The 20859-nt window shown below is 39.5% G+C and overlaps 1 protein-coding gene across 2 annotated transcripts in view; it reads left to right on the plus strand.

Annotated features, from left to right (window-relative positions):
- The window catches only part of rnf144aa (ring finger protein 144aa), a 77197-nt gene extending 69455 nt beyond the window's left edge, over positions 1–7742 (plus strand). For both annotated transcript variants that reach the window (XM_061968334.2, XM_072913647.1), the window contains exon 9: positions 1483–7742. In XM_061968334.2, coding sequence (XP_061824318.1) covers positions 1483–1614 — 132 coding nt within the window. In that variant the 3' untranslated portion in view covers positions 1615–7742. The remainder of the gene's footprint in view (positions 1–1482) is intronic.
- Positions 7743–20859: the final 13117 nt, after the last annotated feature.

Raw genomic sequence — 20859 nt, forward strand, 5'->3', positions numbered from 1 at the left:
CTTAAAATTTTAAACATAATTGAATGATAAACATTTTTTAATACAAAAACAGAGGATGGCAGAGTAACAATATCAATATACATATTTTAATTATTTACTTTTATTAAAAAAATAAAGTGAATAGTGCAAAATAAATAGACATAAGCAAAATTATTGTTGTCTCTGATTTAAATCAGTTTCCTCTTGAAATACTCCTGTGTCCAGGTAAGTATTTACTCATTGTAAACAATAACAAATAGACGATTTAGCTGTAGTAAAAAATATCAGTCTAATCACTGTAGAGTTGACCCTATACTAATACTATACTTGGTATCGTTACCGTCACAATCCCATTGATTCGCCCACTTTTGTTTACATTCAGGAGGAGTAGTTTTGTTTTTTGTTTTTATTATTTTTAATTTTTTAATCAATCCAACAAAACAATACACAACAATACCTTAATAATGCAATTCCAATTCCAAAACCAAACCCCACCCAGCAACATTCAGAATAGCAATAAACAGAGCAATTGAGAGGACACAGAAACATGACACAAAACAATCCAAAAGCAGTCAGACAAAAATGAATGTCCAGGTTGATTGTAAAAAATATCAAATAGACGATTTAGCTGTAGTAAAAAATATCAGTCTAATCACTGTAGAGTTGACCCTATACTAATACTATACTTGGTATCGTTACCGTCACAATCCCATTGATTCGCCCACTTTTGTTTACATTCAGGAGGAGTAGTTTTGTTTTTTGTTTTTATTATTTTTAATTTTTTAATCAATCCAACAAAACAATACACAACAATACCTTAATAATGCAATTCCAATTCCAAAACCAAACCCCACCCAGCAACATTCAGAATAGCAATAAACAGAGCAATTGAGAGGACACAGAAACATGACACAAAACAATCCAAAAGCAGTCAGACAAAAATGAATGTCCAGGTTGATTGTAAAAAATATCAAATAGACGATTTAGCTGTAGTAAAAAATATCGTCTAATCACTGTAGAGTCGACCCTATACTAATACTATACTTGGTATCGTTACCGTCAATATCCTATTGATTTGCCCACTTTTGTTTACATTCAGGAGGTCTAGCTTAGTTTCTCGCATGGCTTTGGCGTGTAGTCTAGCATTTTTAGCAAGTCCTCGTCCTCCAGTGATAACAATACTTATAAGAAACTTAGTTTATTAGTAGCGAGGATGCTACATTGGGTTGATGCGTCTGTCAGCTTGTCGCTGTTAAATTTGAGGTACACATCTAGAATATTTCATGAACATGCATTATCACTATGTGACGATAGTATTTAAAGCTCTGTCGTCGGCCAAATGTATACCGTCTATATCGCGGAACCCGATGTAGCTCCAAATGTACGTATTTGTGGCCGTTCTGCCCCAAATACTTAAAGCATGGCAAAAACTGATGTTGTCAAATAACAGCGTTCCAAACCAAAGCGTGCCACCTGATATATTTTCTGTTTATCTTCTCGCAGGTTGTGGGTATCTTTGCAGGGTTCGGCCTGCTCCTGCTGGTCGCCTCCCCCTTCCTCCTCCTGGCCACGCCCATCGTCCTGTGCTGCAAGTGCAAGTGCAGTAAAGGCGACGACGACCCCTTGCCCACTTAAAAACGCCGTCGATACGGAAAGCCACTCAAAAAAGGATGGTGGTCATCACATTGTTGTTCCCTTCCTCTCTCTTTTTTTACACCCCTCTCGCTTTGAGCGCTTCTTTTTCCGGGTCAAGCCTGCACGACGGCTGCTTTGGGATCCATTGCTCTGCATGGTAGATAAGCAGTGTGGCCCGAAAAGACCGTTGTTTTTAGGGAGCAAGTCGGCGCTGCTTTGAGCGTCCTGTTGCTTGTTGCGAGATACTTTCTCTCCCGCCGACCGCCGCCATGTAGCGCTACAGGATCAGTCCAGTAGCATCACAGCTGCACCGCGTTTGGCGGCGACTCGATATGCGCACACTACAGACTGAGATAGAGACTACCCTCCCTTGATGATGTCACGGTTTTATAACCTCGCGCTTTTAAATGGAAGTACCGTCTGTCTTGTACTTTTTTCGGAAACCTTGATTTATTTAAAGGGAGGACGCCCGCTTTGAGGGTGTTGCCCTTTAAAATACAGCAAAGCCAATCAGAGGACCTTTCTTGTTGTTGTGTCTCTTAATGAGATCCTTTAATACACCGCCTACTCCAAAGTAGCCGAAATGGAAACAGATAGCCTTAAGAATTGAGAATAGCCAAAAGCAGACGTTTCCCTCCTGAGTGTCCAAATAAATCATCCCAGGGAAAATATGTACAAAAAGCCCTGGTGATTCTATGATGTCATCCATACTTCACAAAAACGATGTTAGCTCACATTAACGTCATCACTCTCAAAAGACATAACAAATTGCAAACTTGCATATGTTAGTGGTCCAAAGTTGTGTCTGTATTTAGTTTTTTGTTGGTCGTTACCCAACCTCCAGCAACAAGCAGCTACTCCCTTAACGCGGGAGCAACAGAAAAGAGCCTGTACAGATGTTGATATTAACGAATGTTCACTTTTTGGGGCGCATTGCTATAAAGCTGCTCTGATATATATACAGTATATATGTATATCACTTTATCTATGCAAGTTTGTACATTCTCCTCGTGTAATGTGCGCCAACAACTGGCTTATAACAACTAAAGAAAGCTGCAGAATGTCAATCGTACAATTGCATATCATGGGGATTTAATCAAATGTATGTATTTCTTCAAATAGTGGCCTCCTAGAGGGGTTGTCGTAATTACTTTTCCTATGACTGCAGAGTAGACGTGGCATCTGTAAAGATGGCATTTACCGTGGGGGTTTTGCTAAACGTTTCTCTGGAAATTATTTGGGAGGAAAAAAAATTATAAAATGAAGATGCCAATCAACAAAAAGTTAGTTGTGAACACAACCCATAAAAACCTTTTTAAAAGCAATCTAAATCTACCGATAAGGGCTTTCTGGCGGCCAGGATAAAATAGTGTGTTCGGAAAGTACTTTACAGTCCTATTCCAAAATGGCAATTTGTTTTTTTTGTTTGTTTTTTTTAAATTGATTACAAAAAAAAAACAAATACACAAGCATTCACAGCCTTTGCTCAATACTTTGCTGATGCACCTTTGGGAGCAATTACAGTCTCTATGTAGGATGTACATCCTGAAAAGCAACACTTCCCATCCAACCTGATGGAGCTTGAGAGGTGCTGCAAAGAGGAATGGGCGAAACTGCCCAAAGATGGGTGTGCCAAGCTTGTGGCATCGTATTCAAAAGGACTTGAGGCTGTAATTGCTGCCAAAGGTGCATCAACAAAGTATGGAGCAAAGGCTGTGTTTTTTTTAATTTATTTTTAATGTCTGTGAATGTTGTCATTCATCCAGGTCATTGTCATCTCAGGGCATTCAATCGATCGCAACTGGACTGTTTGATTTGTCTCGGAAGACGTTTCGCCGCTCATCCGAGTAGGCTTCATCAGTTTGTGCTCATAGACTTACATTAGTCAGATCTAGTCCATTATTTAATTTATTTTTTTACCAATACATCCCTTAACTATAAGATGCCACATACTTGAATTTGATAAAAAGAAAGCTCCCCCCGGCCACTAAATGAGGAAATACCATATTTATTATATTGTTTTTTTAATTTCTTTCTTAAATCAGATTTGTTTAATGTCTCCAGAAATAAGCAGTTGTAGTCCCAGCAAAGTGATCCAACCCATCTAAAGCAAAAACTCTATTGATTGTAAAAGCATCTTAACCAGAGGACAAATCAAAAAGTGTATTCAATTTGAATAAAATCCAATGAGATGTTTGGTTAAGTACAGGACAAAGGTCATTTTAGTGCCAAAGTAAGGAATCTACCGTAAATTCCGGACTATAAGCCACAATTTTTTCCCCTATGCTTTGAGCCCTGTGGCTTATAAAAAGGTGCAGATAATTTATAGATTATTTGCAGACGGCCAAATTGCATATTGTCAAAAAAAGAAGCAACACCACTGAAAAGGTGTATTATTTTTTTGTGCTACGGAGCAATCTTTCGGACGAGTGCGCTCACGGCAGGTGCTGCAGTGCCCTTTTTATTAGCGCTTTCAACCAGAAGCAAAATTACCGTTCCGTCTTTTAGCCGTCTGTAGCGTTTTTACTCGTATGGTTTCTTCATTCATCACTCCAAGCAACGTTTGTAAGTTTTACAATACAACTAAAACTATTCATATCGTTGTTAGCATTAGTTAATATGCTAACATGTGTACAAGTGTCTGTGTTAGTATTATTAACTTACAACGGCATTCTTTTTGTATTGTTTAAGTTTCACAATTTCCTCTTTCAATTCGCCAAAACGTCAACGTGGAATTATTGAGTCTGTCTAGCTGATAGTCGGTCCATGACGATGACGTCCGTTTTACTGCCATTTTTCAGCCACAGTTTGGAAACAATCACGGTATGTAAATAAACATTTTCAAAATCTTTCTGTGTAAATAACTCTTTTCTCAACGTATATATCTGCGGCTTATAGTCCGGTGCGGCTAATATATGGAATAATTTAGTAGGTGCGGCTTGTATTCCGGTGCGCTCCATAGTCCGGAAAATATAGTAGTGGTTAAAAAAATATCTTGCATAAGCGAAAGGTCAGCTAACTCAAACTATTAGGTTTATGTAGGGACAACTTATTTTTTTTTATGTTCAATTGACAAAATGCAATTATGTCAAAAAAGTTGAATTCCAATATTTTGTGGAATGTATTTTTTCAAATTGCACTGAAAAAATATAACTAATAAACAAATACAAACCTGAATACATTTTTTTATTTTACAAATGTAACCCCAAACTTTACCAAAATGACGTATGTTTTTATTTTAATTGAACATCATTTTTTATAAATTAATTATAAATACAAATTAAACACAAAATTTGAATATTGTGTAAAAGTTTGTTCATGTCAGCAATTCAACTTCAATTATGAAACTAATATGTGGTTCTCATTACATGCAAAGTGAGATATGTCAATACTTTGTTGTAATTTTAAGGATCATAGCTTATAGTTTTGGATTTTTTTTTTCCCGGAGAGTTCCAATTTGAAGTTTTTACAAGCCGTAAGTCATAATCATCAACATGATATCAAAAGAAGGCTTGTATATCCTGAGTTGTGTGGTATGAGCCTATGCCATATATTAGTTTCACCTTGTAAATCAAATTGCTGAAAAAAATTACACTGAATAACTTCAAACTGCACAGAAAGATTATTACATGGAACAATATATTTTTTTTAATGTGCACTCAAAAAATATACATTTTTAATTATATTTGAAATAATTATACAAATATAACTTCAGTCAAACACTTGCACTTATCCTGTTTTTTGAATTTTTACTGAAAAAATATCAATCTAAATGTGCACTCAAATATACATTTAGAATTACATTAAAAAAAAGCATTCAAATATAACTTGAGTGTAACACTTTTGTGCGTGGCTGTACTTATCTTGTGTTTTTAAAATCTTTAAACCGTCCTGAAAAATGTTTTACTTATTTTTCCTGATTTGGAATATGACTGATAATATTTTTTAAATAGCAATCAATACTTTGCTGGGACTAAACACTGTTCACAATTTCTGTGTAAAATATAGTATCATACTATTTTACAGTGGTGGTCAAAAGTGTACATACACTTGTAAAGAACATAATGTCATGGCTGTCTTGAGTTTCCAATCATTTCTACAACTCTTATTTTTTTGTGATAGAGTGATTGGAGCACATACTTGTTGGTCACAAAAAACATTCATGAAGTTTAGTTCTTTTATGAATTTATTATGGGTCTACTGAAAATGTGACCAAATCTGCTGGGTCAAAAGTATACATAAAGCAATGTTAATATTTGGTTACATGTCCCTTGGCAAGTTTCACTGCAATAAGGCGCTTTGTGATCACTCCTTTTGACAAAATTGGTGCAGTTCAGCTAAATTTGTTGGTTTTCTGACATGGACTTGTTTCTTCAGCATTGTCCACACGTTTAAGTCAGGACTTTGGGAAGGCCATTCTAAAACCTTAATTCTAGACTGATTTAGCCATTCTTTTACCACTTGTGACGTGTGTTTGGCATCATTGTCCTGTTGGAACACCCAACTGTGCCCAAGACCCAATCTCCTGGCTGATGATTTTAGATTTTCCTGAGGAATTTGGATGTAATCCTTCTTTTTCATTATCCCATTTACTCTCTGTAAAGCACCAGTTCCATTGGCGGCAAAACAGGCCCAGAGCATAATACTACCACCACCATGCTTTACGGTAGGAATGATGTTCCTGGTATTAAAGGCCTCACCTTTTCTCCTCCAAACATATTGCTGGGTATTGTGGCCAAACAGCTCAATTTTTGTTTCATCTGACCACCAAACCTTCCTCCAGAATGACATTATGTTCTTTACAAGCGTATATAAACTTTTGACCACGATTGTATATTCGATCCATCGCTGATTCAGCAGTTTTTATGACCAGACACACAACTCAAGTTACATTATTGCACTATTTACGTTGTTAATTTCTATTCTGGTTGAGTTTCTGTAGCATTTTTAAAGTGATACATTTACCAAAAAGAGCATGATGAAAAGTAGATATCTAAAGCTTAAAAGTAGCTCCAACATCTGCAGATGCTTCTTTGTCCTCACAAAACGGTCCTTTCTTCATGTTAGTAGCCTTAAGTTTTAAGTATCTTATAGCTCTTTTTACTCGCCCATGTATAAGCATGATTAAACTAAATTTGGCGCATTTTTTCAACCCTAAAATTGTGTTTGTATTCCCCTCAAGGTTAGTAAATTCCTGATACTTTATTTTCTTAATGACAATTGTGCCAAGCAAATTTCCTATAGAAAGAGGGCGGGTGTTGTCTACTGTATGTGCATTTTGACCATGTATTTGTAATGTAATAGCAGTTTTTACAGGGTGGGGAATATGTCCTAATGCTTCTTTATTGTGAGCTCTGCACTGTATTTGGGTTTTCATTGGTTATGTTGTTAATATTGAGCTGTCATCTGTGTAGTGCCTGGTGTTTCATGGAGATTTCAAAAGATACACTTGTACTGTTTTGTTTTGTTTCAACTTTACATATCAGGGGTTAGAAGAATAACAAAAAAACAAAACAAGAATGTCTCATTTATATCTCGAAGAGGCACCAAATGGCATCAAATAAAACCCTTTTTTTTTTCTGTTGCGAGTTATTTTAATGCCATATATACAGGTTTTAGCAAGATTATTTAATATGCAACACAAGTCAAAAGGGCCAAATTTCAGTCAAACTGCATAAAGAGATAGATGCTGATTAGGACTTCGCAGAAATCAGCACAGGTGTTAATAAGTAAGGGCTTGCTTCTCAAAACAAACATAAAATAAGTGGGTTTTTTTGCCCTCGAAGTGTGCATGATATAACCACTCAAGAGATTCAGCAGCATGATTTATATGAGAAATTCTCTCATATTTGTGCTTCTTTTTAAAGAACATTTTCAGCCTTACGTTGTGCAATTTTGGTGGCCCTTACCTCCACCAACCTGCCTGCCACATTTGTTTCATTTCATACACTTGTTTTACTATTAATTTGTTTTGTTCTTTCTTTTTCAAGCCAAACAAAAGACGTTGTAAAATGACATATTTGTATCAGTTCTGTACAACTTAGGTTCTCTCTCTCTCTCTCTATATATATATATCTACAGTTCCACTAACACTGTGATACCAGGTATTAAATGTTGTCTTTTGTGTTTTTCGCTTCCCTTTTTTCCATATAAATCAGCCTAATAAACCGACGCCACTAGGAGACGTCGCAAAAGCGAGGTTTGGCGACCTCTGGTGGCCAAGTGCGTATTTTCAACTCAAGCTGCTACAAGAGGTAGGGTCTCGATAGTGACGTTTGGCGGCCTCTGGCGGCCAAAAGCGTAATTCAACATGTCATTGATGCGCTTTTTGATCGTTTGATTGTTTGAAACTTTTATTAGTAGATTGCACAGTACAGTACATATTCCGTACAATTTACCACTAAATGGTAACACCCGAATACGTTTTTCAACTTGTTTAACTACTATCAAACCTGCACTGGCTTCCTGTGCACTTAAAATGCGACTTTAAGGTTTTACTACTGATAGGTTTTACTAAACGGTCTAGCTCCATCCCATCTTGCTGATTGTATTGTAACATATGTCCCGGCAAGAAATCTGCGTTCAAAGAACTCCGGCTTATCAGTGATTCACAGAGCCTAAAAAAAAAGTCTGCGGGCTATAGAGCGTTTTCTATTCGGGCTCCAGTACTCTGGAATGCCCTATCAGTAACAGTTAGAGGTGCTACCTCAGTGGAAGCATTTAAGTCCCATCTTAAAACTCACTTGTATACTCTAGGCCTTTAAATAGACCCCCCTTTTAAACCAGTTGATCTGCCGTCTCTTTTCTGCTCTGCCCCCCTTTTCTGCGTGGAAAGGTTATCAGGTGACCACAGATGAAGCGATGAAGTCGGGACCCGGGGGTGGACCACTCATCTGTGCATCAGTTGGGGACGTCTCTGCGCTGCTGACTTGTCTCCACTCAAGATGATCCCATGCTGGACCCACTATGGACTGGACTCTCACACTATTAACTAGATCCACTCGACATCCATTGCACCGGTCGTCCAGGGGTGGGATACTTACCTACCTACCTACCTACATCTGCGGTCCCCTCCAAGGTTTCTCATTGTTATCCCATTGGGTTGAGTTTTTTCTTGCCCTGATGTGGGATCTGAGGCCATTGGCTTGAGTTTTTTCTTGCCCTGATGTGGGATCTGAGCCAGGGGTGGGATCCTTACCTACTTACCTACCTATCTACCTACCTACCTACATCTGCGGTCCCCTCCAAGGTTTCTCATTGTTATCCCATTGGGTTGAGTTTTTTCTTGCCCTGATGTGGGATCTGAGCCCATTGGGTTGAGTTTTTTCTTGCCCTGATGTGGGATCTGAGCCGATGTCGTTGTCCCTTTGAGACACTCGCGATTTAGGGCTATATAAATAAACTTTGATTGATGGGACTGTTTCGAATATTTTCTCCTTTCCTTAGACCTACAGTAGGAAGGGGTTTCATATGTTGCTATGTAGAGTGGCACTTTCCATTATTTCCAGCAGATTGCGTCACAGTGCATAATAAACTCTTACATACATTTTTAAACTGTCATTCTATCTGCTGTCGGGCTTTGCCTTCTAAACTATTCTAACCTGAGCAGTACGCCAATAATAAAGATATAAACGTTAACGTACCGCACATGTGCAAACGTGTACAAGTGTGACAAATAAAGCTCCTTGACAGGTAATTTAAGTGCTAAATTTCAATGTGGAAAACCATCTAAAATATAATAACGCAGACCTGAGTGTAATTGTGTTTATATCTGTTAAATGCATGTAAAGCATATCTGAATTTCAACTATTTAGACGTGACTAAGCTCCATCACTTGAGTCATATAATGCATTTTTAATAGGGTTCCTAGCACATCAGCCCTTTGTTAGAACATGATGGCGTCCCTTTTCCCATTTGAATGTGCGCCACAGCCTTTTTTGTCGAGGTGTGCCAAAGAACAGGTCGTTCTCTGCCTCTCTCCTCTTTCGCCTTTTTTTTTTGTGTGTGTGTGTGTGTGTGTGTCTTACTTCCTGACAGATGCTGCATTCATCGGCAGCGTTAACAAGACAGGCCTGAGAATGAAAGTGCAAACGCGTGCTGCTGATATATCATCCCCTCACCAGCTGTTCTTCTGTTGGGAAGTCTGTCCACCAATCACTGGGCTGGGGCCACAGGAAGTTGCCATCTGCGGGCTCCATGGCGACTGACTTTTGACGAAGAAAGGACGGTACATGTGTCGTGTAAATAATGTATTTTATAATGTTTTATTATTACACAAAATGTGTAAGTTACATGTCAATACCTGAAGGTTGTTCGATGTTTTGTCAATGTGGAACCATTGTCTCCTTGTCCCTGCTACTGCAATAATTGCTGTGACACCTGTCTCTTTGTATGCGTTGGACACGCCTTCCTACTTCTCTTTTGTCCACAATGACGGGAAAGGTTATAATGCGACGACAGAAAAGTGTATTCATCTCATTAAGAACTTAACATGTATTTGTCTCATTAAGAACTTAAAGTTCACTATTTCTTGTTTTGTCCTCTATTTGTGTAGGACAGTGTTTTTCAACTTTTTTTTTGAGCCAAAGCACAGTTTTTTTAATAAAGAAAATACGGAGGCACACCACGAGCAGAAAACATAAAAAAATTAAAACTCCACCAGGTTGTCGTGCTTTATTTTGAGTTTGTTGTTGTTTTCCTGTGTGTAGTGTTTTAGTTCCTGTCTTGCGCTGTTATTTTGGTGGCTTTTCCTGTTTTGTTGGCGTTTTCCTGTAGCAGCGTCACGCCTTTCTTTGAATGCTATTATTGCCTGACCTGCTTTCTATTGGCAAACAAGACTATTTCAGTTGTGCGGACGCGTTCCTTCTTTGTGGGGACATTGTTGATTGTCATGTCGTGTACGGACGCCGCCTCTGCTCCACACGCTGTAAGTCTTTGCTGTCGTCCAGCATTCGGTTTTACCTTCGCTCTGCATAGCCATTCCTATGCTTCATCGCCTTTCCCTTTCCGTTTTGTTCATTTTTTGGTTGAAGCGTTACATACCTTTTTACCTGCACGCCGTCTCCCGCTGTGCTCTGCATATTGGGGTCACGACAAACCATCCTTGACGCGTTCCGACTTCTACAAAGCAATGAACTACCTGCTGCCACCTACTAATATTGATACTGTTGTTGATAATATTCATTTTTGTTTCACTACTTTTAGTTTGTTCTGTGTCTTGTTTGTGTCTCCTCTCAATTGCTCTGTTTATTGAGTGTTGCTGGGTCGGGTTTGGTTTTGGAATTGGATTGCATTGTTATGGTATTGCTGTGTATTGTTTTGTTGGATTGATTAATTAAAAATAAATAAATATTTTTTTTTTTTTTTTAAATAAATAAATAAATAAATAAATAAATAAAATATCGATTTAAAAAAAATGAGAATCGATTCTGAATCTCACAACGTGAGAATCGTAATTCAAATTCCAATCGATTTTTTCCCACACCCCTAATGGTTAGTAGTATGGAAGTTGCATAATTTCCCACGGCACACCAGACAATATCTCACAGCACACTAGTGTGCCAGGGCACAGTGGTTGAAAAACACTGGTGTAAGAAACATATTGACAACGTTTGTAATCTCTGTATGGTCAGTACAGTGCAGCTGGTCGTGTTCACTCAATTCTACGGGGCGGTATAGCTCGGTTGGTTGAGTGGCCGTACCAGCAACTTGAGGGTTCCAGGTTCGATCCCCGCTTCCGCCATCCTAGTCACTGCCGTTGTGTCCTTGGGCAAGACACTTTACCCATTTGCTCCCAGTGCCACCCACACTGGTTTAAATGTAACTTAGATATTGGGTTTCACTATGTAAAAGCGCTTTGAGTCAATATAATTTTGTTATAATGTCTGTTAAGGCTATAGCACTGTATTGGATCAGGCTTGCTCTTGTTTTTATGCATATTTGAAATAAAAATATATTAATCAATCAATCAATCGAATAGAGAAAAGCGCTACATAAATATAATTAATTTCACTTCACACTACACAACGCAGAGGAAAAGACCACTGGTTACATGGGCAGATGGAGTCAAGATTGTCTACAAAAGTGAATAATACAATATTTTGATACCTTCTTTTTTTCCAAATTTTTTTATTTTTTTAAAAGCACAGTTTGAAATGCTTTAAAAAGCCACACAATATGGAGTCAGAAACCAAAAAAAAAAAGTACTCCTGTTATTTTTTGCGGGTGTTCGTGCTCGCCACAAGAGGGAGTCAAAGCGCCGTAAAAACATTGGGACTTTATAGATAACAGGAATATTTGCAGTTTTTCCTCATCTGCAACAACACTACCACCAAAAGTGAAGGTGGACTCACATTGTGTGGTCTTTATTGGGAAAAAACATGTGTTGAACAAAAATATTAGGTAACACTTTAGTATGGGGAACATATTCACCATTAATTAGTTGCTTTTTAACATGCAAATTAGTAACATATTGGCTCTTAATTAGTCATTATTAAGTAGTTATTAATGCCTTATTCTGCATGGCCTTATTATACAACCAGTAAGCCATTAACTAAGAGTCTTCCCTCAATAACCTCAGAATTATTGCTTATTAGTAACCCTAACCCTTATATGTTCCCCATAGTGTCCAAATAACTCTAAATTAAGTCTTTCTTACTTAGAATATGTTCCCCATACTAAAGTGTTACCAAATATAAATGTAAAACTATTGATATTTTTGTACTACAATGCAATTGAATACAGCTAGTTGACTAGAAATTATTGATAATTTTTGATTAGATTTGTTTTATTATGTTATGTTATCACGGTGGCCCAGGGGTTATTGCGTGTGCCTCACAATACGAAGGTCCTGGGTTCGATCCTGAGCTCGGGATCTTTCTGTGTAGAGTTTGCATGTTCTCCCCGTGACTGCGTGGCTTCCTCCCACCTCCAAAGACATGCACCTGGGGATAGGTTGATTGGCAACACTAAATTGGCCCTAGTGTGTGAATGTGAGTGTGAATGTTGTCTGTCTATTTGTGTTGGCCCTGCGATGAGGTGGCGACTTGTCCAGGGTGTACCCCGCCTTCCGCCCGAATGCAGCTGAGATAGGCTCCAGCTCCCCCCGCGACCCCGAAGGGACAAGCGGTAGAAAACGAACGGAGGGATGTTATCTTTCTTTTTTTTCTTTTTTATACAACTTCACACAAAAAGTGAGCCTACGTTGAAACTTCAATGTTTTGAGTAGGGATGTCCGAAAAGGGCTTTTTGCCGATATCCGATATTCCGATATTGTCCAACTCTTTAATTACCGATACCGATATCAACAGATATATACAGTCGTGGAATTAACACATTATTATGCCTAATTTGGACAACCAGGTATGGTGAAGATAAGGTACTTTTAAAATGTTTTAATACAAATAAAATAAGATAAATAAATTACAAACATTTTCTTGAATAAAAAAGAAAGTAAAACAATATAAAAACAGTTACATAGAAACTAGTAATTAATGAAAATGAGTAAAATTAACTGTTAAAGGTTAGTACTATTAGTGGACCAGCAGCACGCACAATCATGTGTGCTTACGGACTGTATCCCTTGCAGACTGTATTGATATATATTGATATATAATGTAGGAACCAGAATATTAATAACAGAAAGAAACAACCCTTTTGTGTCAATGAGTGTGAATGAGTGTAAATGGGGGAGGGAGGTTTGTTGGGTCGGTGCACTAATTGTAAGTGTATCTTGTGTTTTTTATGTTGATTTAATAAAAAAAAACAAAAAAAAACCCCGATACCAATAATAAAAAAAAACGATACCAATAATTTCCGATATTACATTTTAACGCATATATCGGCCGATAATATCGGACATCTCTAGTTTTGATCATTGTTTTTTTTCCTGCTCATTTGAATTAAACATGTCAAATATGAGAGCTAATACATGTGTAAGTGAATGATCACCGAAGCCAACACGTTGCCATTAAAAGCTCTTTGCCAGGGTTCTTAATTGGCATGTGCACGTATGCATACGACACACGGGACGCTAATTGTGACCCGAGGCCATTGTACGTCAACCTCCAACTGACACAAGATGACAGCACATACCTCGGACCTATTTTACGCCCAGCGTGCTGCAGCCCCCCGTTCATTGTCCCTAAAGCCTGAGACAACTATTAGAGCTTATTAGCTTCCTGTGGCTCAAGCTATGAAAGAAAATGTTCTGGCCTGTCAAAACAACAAAGGGTGTACTTTGTAATTTGTTGACACTCTCACATTAGAAGAGACACGTTGTGTGACATGCACAAGAGCATTCAGAGCGAGTGGCGCTCTTCAACAATGCACTTAGAAAATCGTAGACCAAGTTAAAACTATGTTCTGGACCAACATGTAACAATCACTAAATGCACACTTACTAACCCTAAATGGAACTAACCCTACCCCTAACCCATAGGCAAAAGGAAACACAGATGATCCAACCCAGGGGTGTCAAACTCATTTTAAATCGGGGGCCACATGGACAAAAATCTACACCCAAGTGGGCTGGTCTGGTAAAATCACGGCACGATAACTTAAAGGGGAACATTATCACCAGACCTATGTAAGCGTCAATATATACCTTGATGTTGCAGAAAAAAGACCATATATTTTTTTAACCGATTTCCGAACTCTAAATGAGTGAATTTTGGCGAATTAAACGCCTTTCTAATATTCGCTCTCGGAGCGATGACGTCACAACGTGGCGTCACATCGGGAAGCAATCCGCCATTTTCTCAAACACCGAGTCAAATCAGCTCTGTTATTTTCCGTTTTTTCGACTGTTTTCCGTACCTTGGAGACATCATGCCTCGTCGGTGTGTTGTCGGAGGGTGTAACAACACGAACAGGGACGGATTCAAGTTGCACCAGTGGCCCAAAGATGCGAAAGTGGCAAGAAATTGGACGTTTGTTCCGCACACTTTACCGACGAAAGCTATGCTACGACAGAGATGGCAAGAATGTGTGGATATCCTGTGACACTCAAAGCAGATGCATTTCCAACGATAAAGTCAGAGAAATCTGCCGCCAGACCCCCATTGAATCTGCCGGAGTGTGTGAGCAATTCAGGGACAAAGGACCTCGCTAGCACGGCAAGCAATGGCGGCAGTTTGTTCCCGCAGACGAGCGAGCTAAACCCCCTATCGACCCTAGCTTCCCTGGCCTGTGACATCAACTCCAAAACTGGACAGATCAGCTTTCAGGAAAAGAGCGCAGATGAGGGTATGTCTACAGAATATATTAATTGATGAAAATTGGGCTGTCTGCACTCTCAAAGTGCATGTTGTTGCCAAATGTATTTCATATGCTGTAAACCTAGTTCATAGTTGTTAGTTTCCTTTAATGCCAAACAAACACATACCAATCGTTGGTTAGAAGGCGATCGCCAAATTCGTCCTCGCTTTCTCCCGTGTCGCTGGCTGTCGTGTCGTTTTCGTCAGTTTCACTTGCATACGGTTCAAACCGATATGGCTCAATAGCTTCAGTTTCTTCTTCAATTTCGTTTTCGCTACCTGCCTCCACACTACAACCATCCGTTTCAATACATTCGTAATCTGTTGAATCGCTTAAGCCGCTGAAATCCGAGTCTGAATCCGAGCTAATGTCGCTATAGCTTGCTGTTCTTTCCGCCATGTTTGTTTGTGTTAGGTTCACTATGTGACGTCACAGGAAAATGGACGGGTGTATATAACGATGGTTAAAATCAGGCACTTAGAAGCTTTTTTTAGGGATATTGCGTGATGGGTAAAATTTTGAAAAAAAAATATAATAAGCCACTGGGAACTGATTTTTAATGGTTTTAACCATTCTGAAATTGTGATAAAATAAAGACAACTTCAGATTGTTTTCTTTGTTTAAAAATACAACAAGCACAAATGTACAAATCATAATGTTGTTAGTTTTTTTTTTTAAACTTACATTTTGCGGTTAATAATTTTTGTCGTTATTTATATTTTCTGAATACGTTATGTGATAATGTTCATTCGTCAACTCATTGGTGTCTATCAAGATAGAAAATCAAATTACAGGATGTTATTTATGTAGTTTGATCATTTTTCTCGACTGATATACTAACATCATGTGGTTTATTTTGTACATATGTAGCATCATCTACAAAGATACAACAAATTGCTATTGCGACATCCAGTGGACACATTTAGAACAGCTGTTTCTTTAATTTTTATACTCGGCAAACTCATCCCTGTTCGCGGGCCGGATCGGGCCGTACGTTTGATCTAACCTAAGTGATATGCTTGCATGACAAAGATAGAAACTCAAAAATAGCTGTTTGTAAAAGCAACTTAATATAGTACATTTTAAAACAATTAATAGGGTACTGCTATATGTTTTGCTATATTGTCGTTTAGCATTACCCGAGAAGCAAAGACAGGGTTGCTGGTCTAAACTATGAAGTATTTCACTAAACACAAAATGAGCTCAATAGTAATGGCCTGACACAACAAATAAAATGTAGCAAAAATAAAACTAGGTGACTTAGCTAAGACAAACAAAAAAACTCAACACGGAAGAAGCAAAGCAAAAGTGCAAATACAAAGCAGTCCAAGTGAGAACTTGACAGTACCCCTCACAAAAAAACAAACAGATTTCAGGTGTGCCACAGCTTAGTTCCATACCCCTTACGGTGGGTGAAGCAAGAAACAGAAGAGTACATGTGTGCCCTCAGTTAAGAACTGGAGAAATGGTTGCCGGGGTCCCCCCAGCCAGCGATGAAAAGCAGAAGGTGGCATGTAGATGGAGGTCGCTTGAGGTTTACACGTCATCTCCAAAGGTAACGAAGAGGAAAGCAATGACAGGGAGTAGGCCGACAAGGACGACGACCGTGGGTTGGCCACTTCCAACTATGGGTCTGGTACTCTTGCAGCCAGTGAGGATGAAGGTCTGGAGAATACCAGGATTGGCATGCTTGCACTTGCAGAAGCCAAAGAGGTGGGTCATTGTTTTTAAGATTGTAAGGCACTTTGAGTTGCATTTGTTTTATGTAAGCAAAGTGCTTTGTAATGAAAATTTGATTGATTGATTGATTGATTGATTGACACTTAAACGAATAATTATTTACCCTAAGCATCGTGTCAGCTATACTAACCCATCGTTTAAGGCAGACCTGGGCAATTTAAGGCTATTAAGGCCCGTTAAGCTTTTCAATCTGGCCCGCCGGACATTCCCAAATAATTTTTTTAGATCTTTAAGATGGAAAGTGTAGCTGCCATTATGATGTGCAGTGATGTTTTCCAATGACCGCAAGTCTTGAACTATACAAAGTATTTCAATGGTTGGGATCTGCGCTTATGGCTGATATACCAGTTACTATGGTAATCTAATTAGTTACTATGGTCATCTAATTAGTTACTATGGTAATCTACGTCACAGCAGCTCAGACGAGGCACCAAGCAGTGTGGGCGGGAAGCGTTTCCACAGACGCAGAAGGAGATTTTCACAAAAAAGTTCTAAAGCTTAGTGATGTATCAGATTGTAGGTGGGTTTATTTATTTATTTTATTTAGTTTGTTGCATTTTTGTTGCGTTTCACTTGATTGTAAAATATGTCGATCGAAAGGGGGTGTGACATTCATATTTTGTCAATATTCAGTGTTTTATCGTTCATAGAAAAATATAAAATTCCATTATGTTTTTTAAGGCGGTCTGTCATAACGTTTTTAGCATTCAATCAGACATTATTGTGAGGTTTTGTATTAGTGTTCCTAAAAATAGATATACTGGCCCCCAGACACATTTTTTTCTCTACATGTGGCCCCCGAGTCAAAATAATTGCCCAGGCCTGGTTTAAGGTAACCCTCCTTGGATACATTTTTACACGGGTAAGTGCACCGTCTATTTCTTAAATCTTCGGCTCTTAGCTTTGTATGGACTCATTGATCGTTTACAAACTGAGTTCAGAGAGGAAGTAAAGTCAAAAAGACCGCACCCCGGGAAGTGACGTCAGAAAGAACATGCCACAAGCCAGCTTCATAACAACCGGAGCTAACCACTGGAAAGATGGAGGCGAGTCATCCAGACATGCCCGTGTTTCTCCTTCTTCTACATGAACAGACGCTTGTGGAAATCACACATGAATACCTTAAGCGAAGGAAACACGCGATTGCAGCTATTTGGGATACTACACATCTCAGACGGCAAGAGAACTTTCAGTCAGCTGTGATTCTACTTACCGAAAAACTTTGTCCATTTGTAGAAAGGGGAGACAAGGAGAATGCGGGCTCCCGTGGATGTGGTAAAAAGGTAGTGTGTGCTTTATATTACCTGGCTGCCGAGTGAAGACTACGGAAAACAGCGAATCAATTTGGACTGGCAAAGCAGACTGTATCAGTTATTGTCCGCATACTTGCCAACCTTGAGACCCTTGAATACGGGAGTTTGGGGGTTGGGGGGGCGAGGTTGAGGTGAGCGGGTTTGGGGGGGCTGGGTTTGGTGGTAGCGGGGGTGTATATTGTAGCCCGGAAGAGTTAGGGATGCAAGGGATTCTGGGTATTTGTTCTGTTGTGTTTATGTTGTGTTACGGTGCGGATGTTCTCCCGAAATGTGTTTGTCATTCTTGTTTGGTGTGGGTTCACAGTGTGAGGCATATTTGTAACAGTGTTAAAGTTGTTTATATGGCCACCCTCAGTGTGACATGTATGGCCTTTGATCAAGTATGTCTTGCAGTCACTTTCGTGTGTATGCAGAAGCCGCATACAACATGTGACTGGGCCGGCACGCTGTTTATATGGTGAAAAAGCGGACGCGTCGACAAGTTGTAGAGGGCGCTAAAGGCAGTGCCATCACGGCACGTCCTTAATATTGTTGTCCGGGTGAAATTAGGGAGAAATTCGGGAGAATGGTTGCCCCGGGAGATTTTCGGGAGGGGCACTGAAATTCGGGAGTCTCCCGGAAAAATCGGGAGGGTTGGCAAGTATGATTGTCCGCCATGTATATTATGGACTCAACGTCTAGGTACAGAGTATATAAAGTCACCAAAAACGAATGGACAATGAAGGTGAAGGCAAAAGAGTGAGGATATCCTGACCAGATATCTAGATCCCTAGATTGATTGATGTAAAATGTTCTTTATCACATTGTTTACTTACACGTTTCCAATAAAGATTGTATTCATTTATGATGTCTCAGGTGTGATTCACTACAATGGGGCCCCACAGCACACTGGATTCCAGTTAATTGAAATACCACAACACTGGATATTGTTCTGATATGTGACATTGAATTCAACAACTTGCACACAAAGCAACACTGGAGGTGACTATGACAAGCGCAATTTCTGCGCATGCGTACTAGGTCATGTTTCGCCGGCGGACGGAGGCGGAGAGGGTGTCTTAAACGGTCATTGTATGTGTGTGGACAAGGATAAGGTATTTACCCTGGATACCATTAGTGTAGAAGGGGCCTAAGTGTCCAGGGATGGTGGAGGGAGATTTGGAGTAAAGTCGAAGGTCCATCTATGTCTAACCATCCGAACCAACAGCGACTGGATTCCAGGGTTTCCATGGAGCTTGGATGTCTGATCTTTGGGCTGACATTGAGCAAGAATCGAAAGACACTGAGCTTTGGTCTGCCATGGAGTTGGAACTTGAAGTGTAGCCAGAACTGGTGTAAGGGCTAACGTTGACCCGAAACTGGAGGAGTCCAGCCTTGGAGCCAGACCTGAAACTGGAGGTGACCTGCACTTGGTCTGGCGTGGTGATCCAACCTCTGACTGGAGCAGAATGGGAGGAGGGAGTGACTGCACTTTGGGTTGGCATTGCACAGGTAACAGAGATGGCGAGACACATTTTGGGGCTGAGATCTGGCTTTGTAGTTAACATGTGATAACACCGATCGACAAAGGCGGGGAAATCCATTGTACTGTAAAAGTTCGAAATGAACACCTTATTTCTGTGGACAAGCTGCTCGCTCCAGGCGGCCAATTCCAAAAATAAGGAAGTTAAAATTGTCCTCACCGGGTACCTATTTTCTGGTTGGCTCATTCTGTTCTGTTTTGCTTTGATGTTGTTTAGCAATACACCAGCAATCAATGCTGGTCTAGACAATAACGTCTTTGATTAAACAAAAGATATGCTCGCTAGGAGCATCATGATGCACAAAAATTACAAATAGTAAAACTACAGGGGGATGCTACGTCATAGGGCTAATAAAAAAAAAACTCATCCTGGATAAAGGCAAGCAAAACAAGTCAAATGAAGAACAAATATCCAACAATTAGCTGAAAGCCCAGTTGAGCTAAAGCGGTGCTCTACTTACTAATCAGCACCAGGTGTGCTCCCAGCACCCACAACCAGAGCAAATTTGCAGCATATGGTGCAAAACAGGAAACAGAACTAACAAAATAAAGGCACAAAACAGGAAACCATAGTGAAACAGAGAAAACCCTAACCAAGTCCTGCGGTACAGACGAGTACCGTATTTTTCGGACTATAAGTCGCAGTTTTTTTCATAGTTTGGTCGGGCTCCAGTGCGACTTATATATGTTTTTTTCCTTCTTTATTATGCATTTTCTGCAGGTGCGACTTATACTCCGGTGCGACTTATACTCCGAAAAATACAGTACATTTGGGGGAAAAAAATTTAACCCCAATTGTTACCAGATTTGTTTGACTTGATTGTTTTTTTTAATATGTACTAATACCATATTAAAATATACCAGTATACAGTTGTCCCTCGACATATCGAGCCTGAAGTTTGCTGCTCTACTCTAATGATGATTTTATTTACTTTTTTAAACATTCATCCATTTTCTACCGATTGTCCCTCCTGGGGACGTGGGGGTGCTGGGGCCTATCCCAGCTGCACTCAGGCGGAAGGCGGGAAACACCCTGGACAAGTCATCACCTCATCGCAGGGCCAACATAGATAGACAGACAACATTCACACTCACATTCACACACTGTTAGAATAATTATATATAAGTCATCACACAACTCTTATGCTTAAAGGCCGTTGCCATAGTTATTATCTATTGTGCTCTTCTCTGCTTTGTGCAAGGGCACACAACTTGTTATCTTCCACAGCATATGAGGGGTGGCCTCGCCTCAGATGTTTTCTTTGTTTTAGCCCGCTAACAGCCAAGGACTTCAAGTACCTCAACGAAGATAAGACGACAGCACGCAGACGAAGCAGAGACAAGGCAATCACAAGGCCCCCCAGCTCATTCCATCACGTATTGTGCGTACTGGAGCTGCTTTGCATGATATGT

Source organism: Nerophis lumbriciformis, linkage group LG08, assembly GCF_033978685.3.
Source record: "Nerophis lumbriciformis linkage group LG08, RoL_Nlum_v2.1, whole genome shotgun sequence".
NCBI lineage: Eukaryota > Metazoa > Chordata > Actinopteri > Syngnathiformes > Syngnathidae > Nerophis > Nerophis lumbriciformis.